This window comes from Rana temporaria, chromosome 13, assembly GCF_905171775.1.
Source record: "Rana temporaria chromosome 13, aRanTem1.1, whole genome shotgun sequence".
In the NCBI taxonomy this organism is placed as follows: Eukaryota; Metazoa; Chordata; class Amphibia; order Anura; family Ranidae; genus Rana; species Rana temporaria.
The window spans coordinates 10,277,973-10,296,581 of NC_053501.1; the positions used below are offsets into that span (position 1 = coordinate 10,277,973).

Here is an 18,609-nt window from a genome sequence, read left to right on the forward strand (position 1 = left end):
AGGGTTGTATTCCTGTTCTGCTGCAGGTTGGAGGATGATGAGGGTTTTATTCCTCTTCTCCTGCAGGTTGGAGGATGATGAGGGTTTTATTCCTCTTCTCCTGAAGGTTGGAGGATGATGAGGGTTCTATTCCTGCTCTGCTGCAGGGACGTGCTGAGTGAGAGTCTTAGAAGATGAAAGTTGAGTTGTGTGAGGTGTGTGATTGGCTGGTGTGGGATCAGGAGGAGGAGGAGGAGGGGGGAGGGGGAGATCTCTCAGCTCCCAGGCTGTGTGTAGGAGAAGCGCTGGGAGCTCGGGACTGTCTCTTGTCGCGCTGGTGCTCCGCCTGGGCTGCGATGCTGTACGGGACCCTGATCTGCTCCGCGCACCCCTCCGCACCTTGTGCCCTCCAGCCCTAGGGAGCCAATCACACCGCGGAGCCCCTGCATCTCGCCCCGGACAGGGATATGACGGGTACCGGAGGATGGAGCGGACACCGGGCACTGGTGCTGGGCAGGAGGAGGAGGAGACGGGACCGGATCGTGCTGGAGGCGGCTTTCATCTGCGCCCTATTCTTCTCCGCCTGGTGCCTGGCCGGACTCCTACAGGGGGCAGGTAACACATCCCACTGGGAGGCACTGGGAGGACTGGGAGATACATACCTGGCTGGACTCCACAGATTTCTGGGTGGCAACTGGGACTGGAAGGCACTGGGAAGACTGGGGGGTACCTGGCTGGACTCCACGTATTTCCTTTCTGGGTGACAACTGGGACTGGAAGGCACTGGGGGGTACCTGGCTGGACTCCACGTATTTTATTTCTGGGTGACAATTGGGACTGGAAGGCACTGGGAGGACTGGGAGATACCTGGCTGCTGGCTGGTCTTTACAGATTTCATTTCTGGGTGACAACTGGGACTGGAAGGCACTGGGAGGACTGGGGGGTACCTGGCTGGACTCCACGTATTTTATTTCTGGGTGACAATTGGGACTGGAAGGCACTGGGAGGACTGGGGGTTACCTGGCTGGACTCCATGTATTTCATTTCTGGGTGACAACTGGGACTGAAAGGCACTGGGAGGACTGGGGGTACCTGGCTGGTCTCCACGTATTTTATTTCTGGGTGGCAACTGGGACTGGGAGGACTGGGAGATACCTGGCTGGTCTTTACAGATTTCATTTCTGGGTGACAACTGGGACTGGAAGGCACTGGGAGGACTGGGGTGTACCTGGCTGGACTCCACGTATTTTATTTCTGGGTGACAATTGTGACTGGAAGGCACTGGGAGTACTGGGGGGTACCTGGCTGGTCTCCACGTATTTCATTTCTGGGCGACAACTGGGACTGGAAGGCACTGGGAGGACTGGGGGGTACCTGGTTGGTCTCCACGTATTTCATTTCTGGGCGACAACTGGGACTGGAAGGCACTGGGAGGACTGGGGGGTACCTGACTGGGCTCCAAGTATTTCATTTCAGAGTGACAGCTGTGACTGGGAGGTACCTGGCTGGTCTCCATATATTTCATTTCTGGGTGACAACTGGGACTGGGAGGCACTGGGAGGACTGGAGGGTACCTGACTGGACCCCACAGATTTTATTTGAGGGTGAAAGCTGTGACTGGGAGGTACTGGGAAGACTGGGGGGGTACCTGGAAGGATGACAGATAGGAACTAGGAGGACTGGGGGGGGGGGGGGCTACCGGTCTGTGCTCTACATGTTTGATTTTAGGGTGATAGTAAGGACTGAGAGGTACATGGCTGGGCTCTACAGATTTGATTTTAGGGTGACAGCTGGGACTGGCAAGACTGGAAGGTACCTGGCTGTCTCCACAGATTTGAATGCAGGATGACATCTGGGACTGGGAGGCACTGGCTGCACTGGGATGTACATGGCTGGGCTCTTCAGATTTGATTTCAGGGCGATACCTGGGACTGGGAGGCACTGGGAGGACAAGAAGTTACATGGATGGACTCAACAGATGTGATTTCAATTTCAGGGTAATGGCTGGGACTAGGAGGTACTGGGAGGACTGGGGTGGGGGTGGGTTTGAGGCTGGCGATGGCTGGTACTGGGGGGACTGAGAAGTACCTAGATTTGATTTGATTGATTTCAGGGTGACAGAGACAGATAGGACTGGGAGGCATTGGGAAAACTGGTACAGATTTGATTTCAGGGTGACAGCTGGGACTGGGGGACACTGGGAGGACTGGGAGGTACCTGGCCTCACTCCTGCAAGGCCCAGGTGAAAATCTGATTTGATTTCAGGATGACAGTTATGACTGGGAAACACTGGGAGGACTGGGAGGAACCTTGCCTCACTCCTGCAAGGGGCAGGTAAAAAAAAAAATCTAATTTGATTTCAGGGTGATAATTAGGACTGGGAAGACTGGGAAATACCTGTCTGGATTCTACAGATTTGATTTCAGGGTGACAGCTGGGATTGTGGGCCTGGGGCACTAGGAGGACTGGGAGGTACCTGGCCTCACTCCTGCAAGGGGCAGGTGAAAATCAGATTTGATTTTTGGATGACAGTTAGGACTGGGAAGCACTGGGATGACTGGGAGGTACCTGGTTGGATTGTACAGACTTGATTTCAATGTGACAGTTAGGACTGGGAAGCACTGGGAGGACTGGGAGGTAGCTGGCTGGATTGTACAGACTTGATTTCAAGGAGACAGTTAGGACTGGGAAGCACTGGGAGGACTGGGAGGTACATGGCTGGATTGTACAGACTTGATTTCAAAGTGACAGTTAGCAGGGCCATCTTACTGGCATCATGGGCCCCTGGGCAAAGTAATGCTATGGGGCCCCTATAATGATGACAATGCAGGTAAACAGACATCAGATACGTAGGAGGCCTCCCCTACGTATCTATCACTCTCAGTGCCATCATGGGGGCCCCCAATTTCGGGGCAGCGTGGGCTCAAGGACCAGCTGCTTTGGGTATAGTGCAGGGGCCCCCCCCCCATGCAGCTGGGGCCGCTGGGCAGTGCCCAGGTGTGCCCTTTCATTAAGACAGCCCTGGTAGGGCCATCTTACTGGCATCATGGGCCCCTGGGCAAAGTAATGCTATGGGGCCCCTATAATGATGACAATGCAGGTAAACAGACATCAGATACGTAGGAGGCCTCCCCTACGTATCTATCACTCTCAGTGCCATCATGGGGGCCCCCAATTTCAGGGCAGCGTGGGCTCAAGGACCAGCTGCTTTGGGTAAAGTGCAGGGGCCCCCCCATGCAGCTGGGGCCCCTGGGCAGTGCCCAGGTGTGCCCTTTCATTAAGACAGCCCTGACAGTTAGGACTGGGAAGCACTGGGAGGACTGGGAGGTACCTGGCTGGATTCTACAGACTTGATTTCAAGGTGACAGTTAGGACTGGGAAGCACTGGGAAGACTGGGAGGTACGGCCTCACCCCTGCAAGGGGCAGGTAAAATAAAATCAGATTTGATTTCAGGGTGACAGCTGGGACTGGGAGGCACTGGGAGAACTGGAAGGCAGAAGGCTCTGGCAGGGCTGGTAGCAATACGATAAGTGGCACAGATGGCATGTTCAGCTATTGTAATCTCTACAGCTGCACCGCTCAACCCATTAACATTCACATGGTCTACAGCCTGGAACATCTGCCACTTGATAGATGCCATGCAAGGCTGGGAAAGGGGGGGGTGGCATTTAAACCCCAGTCAGGCAACCGTAGGCTTGCAAGCTGCTATGGATCTACAAGTCCCTTTGGGGATCATGGAAATAGACTTTTTGTTCTTGTGGAACTACAAGTTCCAGCAGAGGCCAGCCTACCCATCCTTTGGACCCCGTTCCCCCTTTCAGATTTCTGTGTGGATTCTGTTTTGCAATGATGTATCCAGAGCAGTTGTCGCTTCTCATTTTGTTATCTTTTTTGTTTCCTTTTTTTGGTGTTTCCTTTTTTTGGTGTTTATTGTAACATTTTATATGTTGTTTTGGATTGTTATTCTTCTCATGGTCAGATTAATATAAACAATGGGGCAGATTCTCGTAGATCGCCGCATCTCTGCGGCGGCGTAACGTATCTCATTTAAGTTACGCCGCCGCAAGTTTTACAGGCAAGTGCTTGATTCACAAAGCACTTGTCTGTAAAGTTGCGGCGGCGTAGCGCAAATCCCCCGGCGCAAGCCCGCCTAATTCAAATGATCCGGGTAGGGGGCGTGGATCATTTAAATTAGGCGCGGTCCTGCGCCGAAGGTACTGACGTGCATTGCGCTAAATGACGTCGCAAGGACACCATTGGTTTCGACGTGAACGTAAATGGCGTCCAGCCCCATTCACGGACGACTTACGCAAACAATGTACATTTTTAAATTTCGACGCAGGAACGACGGCCATACTTAACATTGGTTGCCCCTCATATAGCAGGGGCAACTTTACGCGTCGCAAATCTAACGTAAACGTTGTATCTTCACTGCGTCGACCGCGCGTACGTTCGGGAATTCGCGTATTTTGCTAATTTGCATACTCGATCGGGAAAACGACGGAGGAGACACCTAGCGGCGAAAAAAAAACTGCATTTAAGATCCGACAGCGTAAGAGACTTACGCCTGTCGGATCTAATGGTTATCTATGCGTTATTATTTTAGGAGCCACATTAGGGACTTTGGTGAAATATCAGGGGTCTATTTCTGTGCTGCACGTTTAATGCCGTATATTTCTGTGCATTACTGCATGTTTAACGTTGTATATTTCAGTGTGTTATTTGCCATTTAATGCTGTATTTTTCTGTGCATTAGTGCACATTTAACGCCGTATATTTTGGTGCAATCTGCGCCACACAGGATGATTAGGCTGTGCCCAGGCACACCTGGCACACCCTGTGCGCACACCTATGCACATCAGTCAGAATCATGGGTCTTCAAACTACGGTCCTCCAGTTGTTCAGGAACTACAAGTCCCATCATGCCTAGTCATGTCTGTGAATGTCAGAGTTTTGCAATGCCTCATGGGATGTGTAGTTCCGAAACAGCTGGAGGGCCGTAGTTTGAGGATCCCTGAGTCAGATAATAAAACCGGAGTGTGTATGGCCACCATAAGACCTTCTTTCCAGGCTCAGGAAGATGGAGGTCCCTTCTGTCCAGTTGTACTCAGTGGTGGTTGCTGCGCCATTTTTTTTTTTTGAGGGGGGTGGCAAACAACCAAACCCCCCCCATTCGGTCGATATCCCCCCCACCCCCGAGTAGCTCGCACGTCCTCCCGCCATCCCATCACTTACCCCATCTAGGGCGCGGGCAGCTTTCTTGCATCTTCTCCTCCTCGGCGGCCAATACGGTCGCTTCTCCTCTCGGCCAATCAGGTCTTAAGGCCCGCTTCCTGATTGGCCAGGAGGAGAATCAGGAAGACAAGAGCGAATATTAATTCTCTATTGTCACACAACTGGGTGGGCTCAGGGCGCAGTGCTCTGCGCCCCGAGCCCGCCCTTTTTTTAAGCCAATTAGAGTCTCTGGCTGTAATCATGTGCTTAAAAAAAAAAAAAAAAACGGGCCAGGCGCATGGATTAGGAGTGGCTGCGCCCCTGCGTCCCTCATGGATGGGCCGTCACTGGTTGTACTACAAGTCCTAGCCAGTCCGGGACAGACCCATCCGGCGCCCAGAGCAAGTATGTGGAACTGCGCCCCCTCCTTCACTACTAATGCATGTTGTAGAATAGGCGCACGACCCTGCGTTCATTCTCTGCCCCCTTGCTCTGCTGTGCCCAGGGCAGCTGACCCTCCTGCTCACCCCTTGTCTTGGCAAAACAGCTGACATGCAGCAACCTCGCAGCTTTTGTGGGACTACAAGTTCCAGCACAGTTTTTTAATTCTTGTACAGATACAAAGGCAAAGCCCGGGAAGCTGGGAAGAAAGTCACAGATGGGCTGGAACTACCTATCATTCATCCCTATTACCCTACTGGCACAACCCCCGCCCCCCAAACAAATTTCCCTCCTAGCACAAATCCCCCACCATTCATCCCTACTAGCACAAATCCCACCCCTGAAAAAAATTCTCCCCCTAGCACAAATCTCCACCCTCTACCATATCACCTGTTCTAGCATGACCCCCCCCCCCCCGTCCAAACCCCCCCTCTTAGCTCACATCTTCCTCCCCCACACCCCCTCCCAGGACAGTTCCCACCTCCATCTCCCTTCTAGCTTAGATCCTCCCTTCCGAAAAAAAATGCCCCCCCAGCACAAATAACCCCCATTCTTCCCCACTAGCAGAAACCCCCCCTAAAGAAATAAATTCCCCTCCTAGCACAAATCTCCACCATTCTTTCCCACTAGCACAAATCCAACTGCTGAAAACAATTTCCCCCTCCTAGCACAAATCCCCTCCCCCCTCTACCATATCACCTCTTCTACCATGAACCCCCCAAATCCCCCCTCTTAGCACAAATCCCCCCTCCCAACACAAATCCCTCTAAATCACCAACACCCCCAAATGTCCCCTCCTAGAAGAAATTCTTACCCCCTGCCGCTCCCTAAATCCCCCCTCCCATCACCAATCTCCTCCCCCATCTCCTCTTGGTGCCCCTCCACATGATATCACAGCGCCCAGGGCAGCCGCCTCCTCGTGCCCACTCTTGTCCTGGCCTTGGATACACCAGATGTACAAAAGAGCGGACACAAAAATCCTACAAAAAGTTGATTTTTTTGTGTCAAGGATTTTCATTGGCTGTCAGTCATCATGAATTTGTCTCATTGGTCAGATTCCAGATCAGCCCTGATATACTTGCTATACAAGCTGAAAAATGTCAGGCTGGGTTCATACTTGGGAGTGCCTCAGACATCAACAAGGCATTTTGATCCACACAACTGCCGCTCACTGGATATTTTCTCTTTTCCCCACCATTGTCTGTAAACCGGAGCAATTGTGTGTGAACTCCCAGTAGATCAGCAGTTTTGAAATACTCAGACCAGTCCGCAGTGACGGCTGATATTTTATTTTTTTAGGAGGGCAGCAAACAACCACCCTCCCCCAGGCGGCCAACAGCGCGGCACTACTTCCACCCCCCTAGGCGGTGCGGCACTAGCCAACCCCTTGTCTCCGCTGTCTGCAGGTCGGTCCCTAACCCCATCTTGGTGGTGAGGTGCGAGCAGCGGCTCTGGTGTCTGCTCCTCCAGCGGCTTCCGCCATACGTCTCCACTCTCTTCCGCCTAGCGTCCAATAGGATCGCCTTACATTTTGGCCAATCCGGAAACAGGTCTCACAACCCACTTCCTGATTGTCGGGGAGGAGACTTAGGGCCAGATTCTCAAAAGAGATACGACGTCGTATCTCTGAGTTGCCCCGTCGTATCTATGCGCCTGATTCTTAGAATCAGTTACGCATTGATTTCCCTTAGATCCGACCGGCATAAGTCTCTTACGCAGTCGGATCGTAACTGCATATTTACGCTGGCTGCTGGGGGCGTGTACGCTGATTTACGCGTCAAAATATGTAAATCAGCTAGATACGCGAATTCACGAACGTACACCAGGCCGACGCAGTACAGTTACGCCGTTTACGTTAGGCTTTTCCCGGCGTAAAGTTACCCCTGCTATATGAGGCGTAAGTGTGGCGTACCAATGTTAAGTATGGCCGACGAAATTTGAAAATTTTGCGCCGTTTGCGTAACTCGTCCGTGAATGGGGCTGGACGTAATTTACGTTCACGTCAAAACCAATACGTCCTTGCAGCGTATTAGGAGCAATGCACACTGGGAGATTTCCACGGATGGCGCGTGCGCCGTTCGTGAAAAACGTCAATCACGTCGGGTCACAGGACATTAACATAAAACACGCCCCCTGTCCCACATTTGAATTAGGCGGGGCTTACGCCGGCCGATTTACGCTACGCCGCCACAACTTACGGAGCAAGTGCTTTGAGAATACGGCACTTGCCCGTCTAAGTTGCGGAGGCGTAACGTAAATCAGATACGCTCCGCACAAAGTTAGGCGCTCCTACGAGAATCTGGCCCTTGGTGTGAAAATATTTCATATTCATTCGCTATCTAACACAACTGGGCCCCCCGAGCCCACCCTATCTTGAAGCCTATTGGAGCCTCTGAAACATGTTCTCTTTCTAACTCCGTCTGAATGGGGCAAACATTCCGTCTGACTTTTTCCATCGGAAATTCCGATTGTGTGTATGAGGCGTTACACTTTCCGCTGCTTTATTAATTAAACCAAAATGTACCAGGAACCCGAGGTTCTTTTCTCTGTTGGAGGATGTTGGGAAGCAGCATGCGTCCAGCGCTGGCATCCTTTTTTTATACATGAGGGGGGGGGGGGGATCACTGATCGACTGCAGAGATTGTCATTTCACGTGTTGTGCATTTACAATGCTCTCCAAGTCTCTGTGTTAACGATTACGGTGCAGAGATTGTCATTTCACGTGCTGTGCATTTACAACACTCTCTGGGGCTCATTGTTAACCCTTGCGGTGCAGAGATTGTCAGATCACGCGTTGTGTGCATTCACAATCCTCTCTATCTCGGGTTCAATGTTCACAATTACAGTGCAGAGATTGTCATCCCATGTATTGTGCATTTACAATACAATGGTTGTGCATTAAGAAACACTCTCCAGGGCTCAGTGTTAACCCTTGCGGTGCAGAGATTGTCATTTAATGCATTGTGCATTTACAACACACTCCAGGATACAGTGTTAACCCTTTCAGTGCGGAGATTGTCATTTCACGCGATGTGCATTTACAATACTCTCCAGGGCTCAATGGCCCAGATTCAAGAAGCAATTGCGCCTGTGTAACCATAAGTTACATGGCGCAATTGCTTACTTGCTCCGGTGTAACGAGTGCTCCTGATTCAGGAACCTCGTTACACCGACTGCAGCCTAAAATCTGCACGGCATAAGGCTCTTATGCCTCGCAGATTTTAGGCTGCATTCTTGCGGGGGCCGCTAGGGGGCGCTCCCATTGTGATCAGCGTGTAGTATGCAAATTGCATACTACCACTGATTCACAAACTTGCGCGGGCCCTGCGCAAGCCAGGTACGGAGTTTCCGTACGGCAACTTTAGCGCAAGGCTGCCCCTTCTAATAGTAGGGGCAGCCAATGCTGAAGTATAGCGGCCGCTCCCGCGACGTGAAATTTGAATTTCACGTCGTTTGCATAAGTGATTCGTGAATGGCGCTGGACACCATTCACGTTCACTTTGAAGCAACGTCATTTGCCGCAATGCACGTGGGGAAAGTTTCCCAACGGAGCATGTGCTGTACGCTCGGCGCGGGAGCGCGCCTAATTTAAATGATTCCCGCCCCCCTGGCGGGATCATTTACATTGCGCGCGCTTACGCGGGGCAATTTTGCCGGCGCGCCCTCGCAATTTACGGAGCTACTGCTCCGTGAATCGAGGGCAGCGCAAAATATTTGCGGGGGCGCAGGGCAAAATCGTTGCCCTGCTCCCCCGCAAATATCTCGCAAATGTACCTGAATCGGAGCCAATGTTAACAATTACAGTGCAGAGATTGTCATTTTGCGCGCTGTGCGTTTACAACACTCTCCATCCAGGGCTAAATGTTAACAATTACAGTGCGGAGATTGTCATTTTGCGAGCTGTGCGTTTACAACACTCTACATACAGGGCTCAATGTTAACAATTACCGTACAGTGCAGAGATTGTCATTTCATGCGTTGTGTGTTTACAACACTCTCCAGGGCTCAATGTTAACAATTACAGTGGAGAGATTGTCATTTCACACGTTGTGTGTTTACAACACTCTCCATCCAGGGCTCAATGCTAACAATTACAGTGCAGAGATTGTCATCCCATGCATTGTGCATTTACAACGCGCTTCAGGATACAGTGTTAACCTTTTCAGTGCAGAGATTGTCATTTCACGCAATGTTCATTTACAATACTCTCCAGGGCTCAATGTTAACAATTACAGTGGAGAGATTGTCATTTCACACGTTGTGTGTTTACAACACTCTCCAGGGCTCAATGTTAACAATTACAGTGCAGAGATTGTCATCCCATGCATTGTGCATTTACAACGCGCTCCAGGATACGGCGTTAACCTTTTCAGTGCAGGGATTGTCATTTAATTCATTGTGCATTTTGAACACTCTCTAGGGCTCAGTGTTAACCCTTACGGTGCAGAGACTGTCTTTTTATATGTTGTGCATTTACAACATGCGCTCCAGGATACAGTGTTAACCCTTTTCAGTGCAGAGCTTGTCAATTCACGCGTTGTGCATTTGACAATGCTCTCCAGGGATTAGAGTAGGGCTGAAACAACTAATCGATTAATCGATTATGAAATTAATCGATTACAATTTTCATAATCGATTAATCGGCCAGTAACAAATTGGGGTTAAAAGAAACTAAGATTAGCCCTTTATAGTACAAAAAAGCAAATCGCTACTGTAAATATTACTTTCACTGTCCCACAGTAAAGAAATGAACCCCTTACAGTAGCGATTATTTGCTCTTTTTGTACTTATTTTTGTTTTTTTAACCCCATTACTAAACATCTCAGGCCTGGGGTCACACCTCTGTGTTTTTTGGTGCTTTTTGCAGAAACACACTACAGTTCATTTACATGTTTTCCTATGGGACACGTTCACATCCATGATTTTTTTCAGCTGCTGCGTATTTGGAAAGGGCAAGGAATTTTTAACGCAAAACGGTGCTATTTTCTTTTTTTTTGGTTCAATATACTTCAATGGAGAAGCTGCAGAAAAGCATGTAATGTGTTTTTGCGGCAATTTGTGTTTTTGGAATCTGCCCAACAACAAATTGGGCCAAAACAAATAAAAAATGCAATTTTTTTTTTTAAGGCTATTATCCGATTAAATTGATTAATCGAAACAATAATCGGCCAACTAATCGATTATGAAAATAATCGTTAGTTGCAGCCCTAGATTAGAGTTAACCCTTACGGTATTTTCCACAATGAAATGATATGACTTAGGGGGGGGGCCTCATAAAATCCAGATTTTTAAATGTGGAACTGCAGATATTTCTCCCGGCGGTGAGGGTGGCGCCCACGCTCATGTGTAGATGAGATCTGGGATCAGAGGTTGCGGTGTAATGCCGTGTTGTCTAACCTTTCTGTTACGTAAAGGGGATTCTGATCTGTGTAATTCCCCTGTAAAGTCACGGCTTGTCCCTACTGCCATGCACAGGGCAGGATTAACCTTGAGGCTTTACTTCAAAAATAAACTGAACAGGCAATCCATGTGTAACCGGCGGCATCTCTCCATAACCCTCTAGGGAAGGAGGCGAGGGGTGCTGACATTTTGGCAAAAACAAATACCCATTTCCTTGGCTCAGAAGATGCGGCGCCCGTCTCAGCACAAGTATTCAAAAGACAGCTGAGGCTTTACTTTTTAAAATAAACCAAGCAAACAGTCCATTATTAAAGAATGTGGCCGCTGTCCCGTGTACTTGTATGAAAGTCTCCTGTTCTCTTTGTATTGTTTCCTTTGTGTGAAATCCCTGGCGTTCCTGCCAGTCCCTCTGCTTTCCTATGAAAAACTGACCACACTAGGCATGAGAGCACAGCATGGTCAGTTTTCTAGCTGTGCTGGGAACTCAGCCTGCTTTCCTCCAATGACCAAACTTGTCCTGACACCCCCCTACCCCGCACAGTCATTCACGGGGAAGACCAGTGTGCTGCTGTTTCTTCTTCTCCAGCTCTCTGGGCTCCTTATGCAGCTGAAAACTGAGGATATGTGATCACTTATAAAAAAGGGGTAAAAATATGTATTTATTGGGCCAGATTCACAAAGACTTACGACGGTGTATCTCCAGATACGCCGTCGTAAGTCCGAATGGCCACCGTCGTATCTATGCGCCTGATTCATAGAATTAGTTACGCATAGATTTGGCCAAGATACGAGCGGCGTAAGTCTCCTACGCCGTCGTATCTTGGGGTGCATATTTGCGCTGGCCGCAAATGAGCAAGATACGCCGATTCACGAACGTACGTACGCACGCCCGTCGCAATTAGTTACATAGTTTACGTAAGACATACGCCGGCGTAAAGTTAAAGCTGGTCTCTAGGTGGCGTAGCCCATGCAAGGTATGGACGTCGGAACAAGCGTATCTTGGAGTAAGTCGTACGCGAATAGGGCTGTGCGTAAGTTACGTTCACGTCGTAGGCAGTGTTCGACGTATCTTAGGCATTCTATCCGACGCATGCGCACTGGGATACGTCCACGGACGGCGCATGCTCCGTTCGCTCCAAACGTCATTTACGTGGGGTCATGCTTTATTTACATAAAACACGCCCACCTCTTCACAATTTGAATTAGGCGCGCTTACGCCGGCACATTTACGCTACGCCGCCGTAACTTAGGACGCAAGTGCTTTGTGAATACAGCACTTGCCTCTCTAAGTTGCGGCGGTGTAGCGTAAATACGATACGCTACGCCCGCCCACACTTACGCCACACTACGTGAATCTAGGCCATAGTGTTTTTTTGTTTTTTTTAATCTATACACAAATGTTTTGCCTCCCATTTCTATTTTAAACTGAATGGGTTGTTTTACAAAGTGAGGGTTTACATTTACTTTAACAATTCAAAGAGATGCATCCACCTCACGCATGATTGCTCTGCTGTGAATGCCATGATTGATACTTTTGAAGCCATTGCTGTAGGCCTTATGGTGGAGGTTCTTCTGTCTTTTGGCAACTCTGTTGGTCTGAAGAACCATTGTGTCCAATATAAGGCCTCGTACACACGACAGAGTTTCTCGGCAGAATTCAGCGAGAAACTCGGTCAGAGCTGGATTCTGCCGAGAAACCCGGCCGTGTGTACACTTTCAGCCCGATGGAGCCGCCGAGGAACTCGTCGAGAAAATAGAGAACATGTTCTCTATTTTCTCGTTGTTCTATGGGAGAACTCGGCCCGCCGAGCTCCTCGGCGGCTTCAGGGCTGAACTCGCCGAGGAATTCGATGTGTTTGGCACGTCGAGTTCCTCGGCCGTGTGTACGCGGCCTAAGGGTTTCCCATCATCCCTGTTATGAGGCTCCTGCTCTGTACACCTGCTGTGCCCATTAAGTGAGCTGCTGAAATCGATGGAAATTACCAGGAACACCCGAAACTTCCAGGCAGACATGGACAGAATTTTTATTATTATTTAGGTACCGTATTTATCGGGGTATAGCGCGCCCCCGCGTATAGCGCGCACCCCTAAAGTTGCCCGAATTCCTGTGTGAAAAAGTTTTTTTGTACTTACAGTTTTGGTGTCTTGCGCGGCGTCATCTTCGTCGGGTCCGGCGTCCTTCTGCGGCGTCCTCCCCGCTCGTTTCCCGCGCCGAGTTTGAATACTGCGCCGGCATATACAGAGCGCAGTACATTCGCGTATCGTCGGGCAGGCTCGGCAACTCTCGCGCTGACGTCCTGTACGTCCAGGACGTCAGCGCGAGAGGACCCGAGACTGCCCGACAATACACGAGTGTACTGCGCTCGGTATATGTCGGCGCAGTATTCAAACTCGGCGCGGGAAAGCGGGTATAGGCGTATACCACGCACCCACGATTTTGCCCTGATTTTCAGGGCAAAAAAGTGCGCGGTATACGCCGATAAATACGGTACTTATATAGCGCCATCAATTTATTCAGCGCTTTACATATACATTGTACATTCACATCAGTCCCTCCCTACCCTCAAGGAGCTTACAATCTAAGGTCCCTATCTCACATTCATATACTAGGGCCAATTTAGGCAGAAGCCAAGTAACCTGCCAGCATGTCTTTGGAGTGTGAGAAATTATGGAAGGGAGGCCTCACTGTTAGTGTTTTTAAGATATATAAGACACGCTGGCAGATGACTTGGCCCACCAGACCTCTCCTGTACTAGAAAGAGATCTCCATCAGTTTCAGGAGAAGAGAGTTATAGAGGAAGGAGCAGAGTCCTCCAGCAGAGCAGAGTATTTCAGGAGAGGAGAGGTATAGAGGGAGGAGCAGAGTCCTCCAGCAGAGCAGAGTATTTCAGGAGAGGAGGGTTATAGAGGAAGGAGCAGAGTCCTCCTGCAGAGCAGAGTATTTCAGGAGAGGAGAGTTATAGAGGAAGGAGCAGAGTCCTCCAGCAGAGCAGAGTATCTCAGGAGAGGAGAGTTATAGAGGAAGGAGCAGAGTCCTCCAGCAGAGCAGAGTATTTCAGGAGAGGAGAGTTATAGAGGAAGGAGCAGAGTCCTCCTCCAGCAGAGCAAAGTATTTCAGGAGAGGACAGTCATAGAGGAAGGAGCAGAGTCCTCCAGCAGAGCAGAGTATTTCAGGAGAGTTATAGAGGAAGGAGCAGAGTCCTCCAGCAGAGCAGAGTATTTCAGGAGAGTTATAGAGGAAGGAACAGAGTCCTCCAGCAGAGCAGAGTATTTCAGGAGAGGAGAGTTAGATAATTGACTCTTATGGTGTCATGATCTACTGAACACAAATATGAAAGATAATCATGGAGAGGTTTCTATGCTTCCCTTCCTCCCTCTCCCATACACTGAAGTATCAGGTTGGATATCCAATAACTATAAAATTAGGAGAGCAGGATGCTGATATAGCCACTTGGGCCCCGGGGCCCTCTGCCAGGAAAGGTTTTAGCGGCTCTGTGAAGCAGTGGATGGATGTAATGGAAAGCTGCCACCATGGGAGTGGATGGACGGTCCCCCGTCCCGTGTAGCGGGGGCCGCAGACAATGTTCTGCTTGTGCCGCCTCTGGAGATTTGTGTTGGCAGAATTTGTGCCGCCGATTGGAAGTTTTTCTCTTTGCAGGATTTTCCCCGTTTCTCTTTAATTAAGAGCCATGTGTTATTATGGTTTCCCTAATTAAAAACTCGAAATGTCATGTGAATCAGTCCCGCGTGCTTCCTGCTGACGGGAGGCTGCGTTCGGGGAATTTCACAGGGATTCAGTGAAAAACTTTGTCTGAAGCCGCCGACTCTTTATGAACACAAGTAGCAAGTTTTTCCTTTCCTTTCCCTGCTGGAGACGCTTAATGTCGGCATTTGCTAATGAAATATTGTTTGTGAAAAATTGATATTTCTGCTCTTTCTGTGAGCTGTACATAAGCCGTGGAATCCATCAATTATTTATTTTGGTTTAGGTATAATATGTAGGTAGTGTGGTGCAATTCCTGTTAGTATTTAGGAGATTTTATTGTTGATGTCACGAATATTATGTTTCTATATTTTATTTTGTAATTACTTTTTACATATTTATATTTGTGTTGCTATTTGGAGTGAATGGCTACCAAACTATTTCCACTGTACCTTGTGTGCAATAATAATAATAAAGTATCTTCCCTTTCTTCCCCCCTTTCCTTTTACCTTTCCTTTTCCATTTCTTTTCCCTTTCTTCCTATTCTCCTTCATTCCTTTCCCTCCCTTCCTTTCTTCTTTCCTCCCTTCCCTTTTCTTTTCCTTTTGCTCCTTTCCCTTCCTTCCTTACCCTTTCCTTTCCTGTCATTCCTTCACCTTTCCTTTCCCTTCCCCTTCATTCCTTTCCCTTCCATCCTTCCTTCCCTTTCCTTTTGCTATTTTCCCTTCTTTCCTTACCCTTTTATTTCCTGTCATTCCTTCACCTTTCCTTCCCCTTCTTTTTCCTTCCCTTTCCTTTGTCTTCCTTTCCTTTTCTTTCCTTTTCCCTTCCTTCCCCTTCCTTTTCCTTCCCTTTCCTTTGTCTTCCTTTCCTTTTCTTTCCTTTTCCCTTCCTTCCCCTTTCTTTTCCCTTCCCCCTCCTTTCCTTTCCTTTCCTTTCCCTTCCTTCCTTTGCCCTTTCCCTTCCTCTTCCTTTCCATTCCTTTCCCCCTTTCCTTTATTTCCTTTCCCCCTTTCCTTTATTTCCTTTCCCCCTTTCTTTTCTTTCCTTTCCCTCCTCCCTTTCCTTTCCTTCCCTTCCCCCTAAATTTTCCCCCTTTCCTGTCCCTCCTTTCCTTTCCTTTCCCCCTTTCCCCTTTTCCTTTCACTTCCTGTCCCCCTTTCCTTTCCTTTCCTTTGTCTTCCTTTCCTTTTCTATTCCCTTCCCTTTCCCTTCCCCCCTCCTTTCCTTTCCTTTCCCTTCCTTCCTTTTGCCCTTTCCCTTCCTCTTCCTTTCCATTCCTTTCCCCCTTTCCTTAACTTTCTTTCCTTTCCCCCTTTCTTTTATTTCCTTTCCCCCTTTCTTTTCTTCCCTTCCCCCTTCCCTTTCCTTTCCTTCCATTCCCCCTAAACTTTCCCCCTTTCCTTTCCCCTTTTCCTTTCCCTTCCTGTGCCCCTTTCCTTTGTCTTCCTTTTCTTTCCTTTTCCCTCCCTTCCCCTTTCTTTTCCCTTTCCTTTCCCCTCCTTTCCTTTCCCTTCCTTCCTTTGCCCTTTCCCTTCCTCTTCCTTTCCATTCCTTTCCCCCTTTCCTTAACTTTCTTTCCTTTCCCCCTTTCCTTTATTTCCTTTCCCCCTTTCTTTTCTTTCCTTTCCCCCTTCCCTTTCCTTTCCTTCCCTTCCCCCTAAACTTTCCCCCTTTCCTGTCCCTCCTTTCCTTTCCTTTCCCCATTTCCTTTCACTTCCTGTCTCCCTTTCCTTTCCCCCCTTTACTTTGCTTTCCCTTCCTTTCCCCCTTTCCTTTCCCTTTCTTTACGTTCCTTTCTTTGCTTTTCCCTTTTTTTCCCTTCCCTCCCCTTTCCTTTCCTTAAACTGCACCCCGCCCCCCCCAAAAAGACAGTTTTTTTTTTTTCTTGATAAATTACTGCAAAGGTTTAGGAAACACAAACGTTCAGTAATAAGCACACTAAGGTGAATTTTAGTGAACAAAAAGAATGTAAGATGATGAAACTCTCTAAGGAGTGTCAACAAATTAAAACAGCGCTATCAAATAACTGTGCATATTTGACTATATAAAATACATTACTACAACCCATATGTAATGATATACAGTGATAATAAACAAAATATATCCAGTTTAAGAAATAAACACTAAACTGTGACTGTAATAATAAACACCCGTGATTGACTTAAACGTGAAGTGAACGCACTGAAAGTGCAAGAGACAGTCTTTAAAAATAATTTAGAACGTGGCCAAACAAAGCAAAGTTCATGTGTATAAGGATCCTGCGATCTTCAAATTTTTTCAAAAACTTCCACCACACCCGACAGTGCTCAGTGACTCCTCCCCCATCAAATGGACACTCACCGGATAGGTATGCCTCACACTCTCGTGTTTTGGCACAAAAAACCTTATCAGATGTAGTTGTTCCCGTCAATAAAGATGTAATCCAAATATGACATCCAATCAGTTCCACATATATGTCAGAGAGAGACAAAAGAAGTGCAAATAGTGTGATACCATCAAAGGTTTAATAGCACACCAAAATAAAACTTCAAACAGTGCACTCACAAACAAAATCTTGTAAAACAGCAGAATATCACATCAAGAAACTCCTTCAAACGTCAAAATGGTGAGAAGCGGTCACGGCGGACCCCCGATCAGCGAGAAAAAGTGAAACCAATTCTCCTACTCACGGTGCCATGGACTTCTGTCAGAAGCGGCTGCACATCCACTTAAATAAAAAACTTCAAACGCACTCTGCATCCAAAAACGCAGCACTCACTAGTAAAATTAGACTGTATGGCAATACCCCGACATGTTTCGTTATAAAAACTTATTCATGGGACTAACCACACAGTCATAAATGGTTACCTTATATCTGATGTAGTCAGATCAATCAGCCTATCAGTCCTGGGCGTTTTCCCACTTCCTCCAAAACTGTGGGCGGAAGTAAACGATAATCCCAAACTGCTGTGGGCTTATCGTTTACCGTTTATCGTTGGGATTATCGTTTACTTCCGCCCACAGTTTTGGAGGAAGTGGGAAAACGCCCAGGACTGATAGGCTGATTGATCTGACTACATCAGATATAAGGTAACCATTTATGACTGTGTGGTTAGTCCCATGAATAAGTTTTTATAACGAAACATGTCGGGGTATTGCCATACAGTCTAATTTTACTAGTGAGTGCTGCGTTTTTGGATGCAGAGTGCGTTTGAAGTTTTTTATTTAAGTGGATGTGCAGCCGCTTCTGACAGAAGTCCATGGCACCGTGAGTAGGAGAATTGGTTTCACTTTTTCTCGCTGATCGGGGGTCCGCCGTGACCGCTTCTCACCATTTTGACGTTTGAAGGAGTTTCTTGATGTGATATTCTGCTGTTTTACAAGATTTTGTTTGTGAGTGCACTGTTTGAAGTTTTATTTTGGTGTGCTATTAAACCTTTGATGGTATCACACTATTTGCACTTCTTTTGTCTCTCTCTGACATATATGTGGAACTGATTGGATGTCATATTTGGATTACATCTTTATTGACGGGAACAACTACATCTGATAAGGTTTTTTGTGCCAAAACACGAGAGTGTGAGGCATACCTATCCGGTGAGTGTCCATTTGATGGGGGAGGAGTCACTGAGCACTGTCGGGTGTGGTGGAAGTTTTTGAAAAAATTTGAAGATCGCAGGATCCTTATACACATGAACTTTGCTTTGTTTGGCCACGTTCTAAATTATTTTTAAAGACTGTCTCTTGCACTTTCAGTGCGTTCACTTCACGTTTAAGTCAATCACGGGTGTTTATTATTACAGTCACAGTTTAGTGTTTATTTCTTAAACTGGATATATTTTGTTTATTATCACTGTATATCATTACATATGGGTTGTAGTAATGTATT

The 18,609-nt window shown here is 48.0% G+C and overlaps 1 protein-coding gene across 1 annotated transcript in view; it reads left to right on the forward strand.

The window, feature by feature from the left end:
- Positions 1-246: 246 nt before the first annotated feature.
- The window catches only part of SLC24A4 (solute carrier family 24 member 4), a 137,206-nt gene continuing 118,843 nt past the window's right edge, over positions 247-18,609 (forward strand). Inside the window, exon 1 of the mRNA XM_040333705.1 lies at positions 247-594. Within this exon, the coding sequence (XP_040189639.1) occupies positions 447-594 (148 nt within the window). The 5' untranslated portion in view covers positions 247-446. The remainder of the gene's footprint in view (positions 595-18,609) is intronic.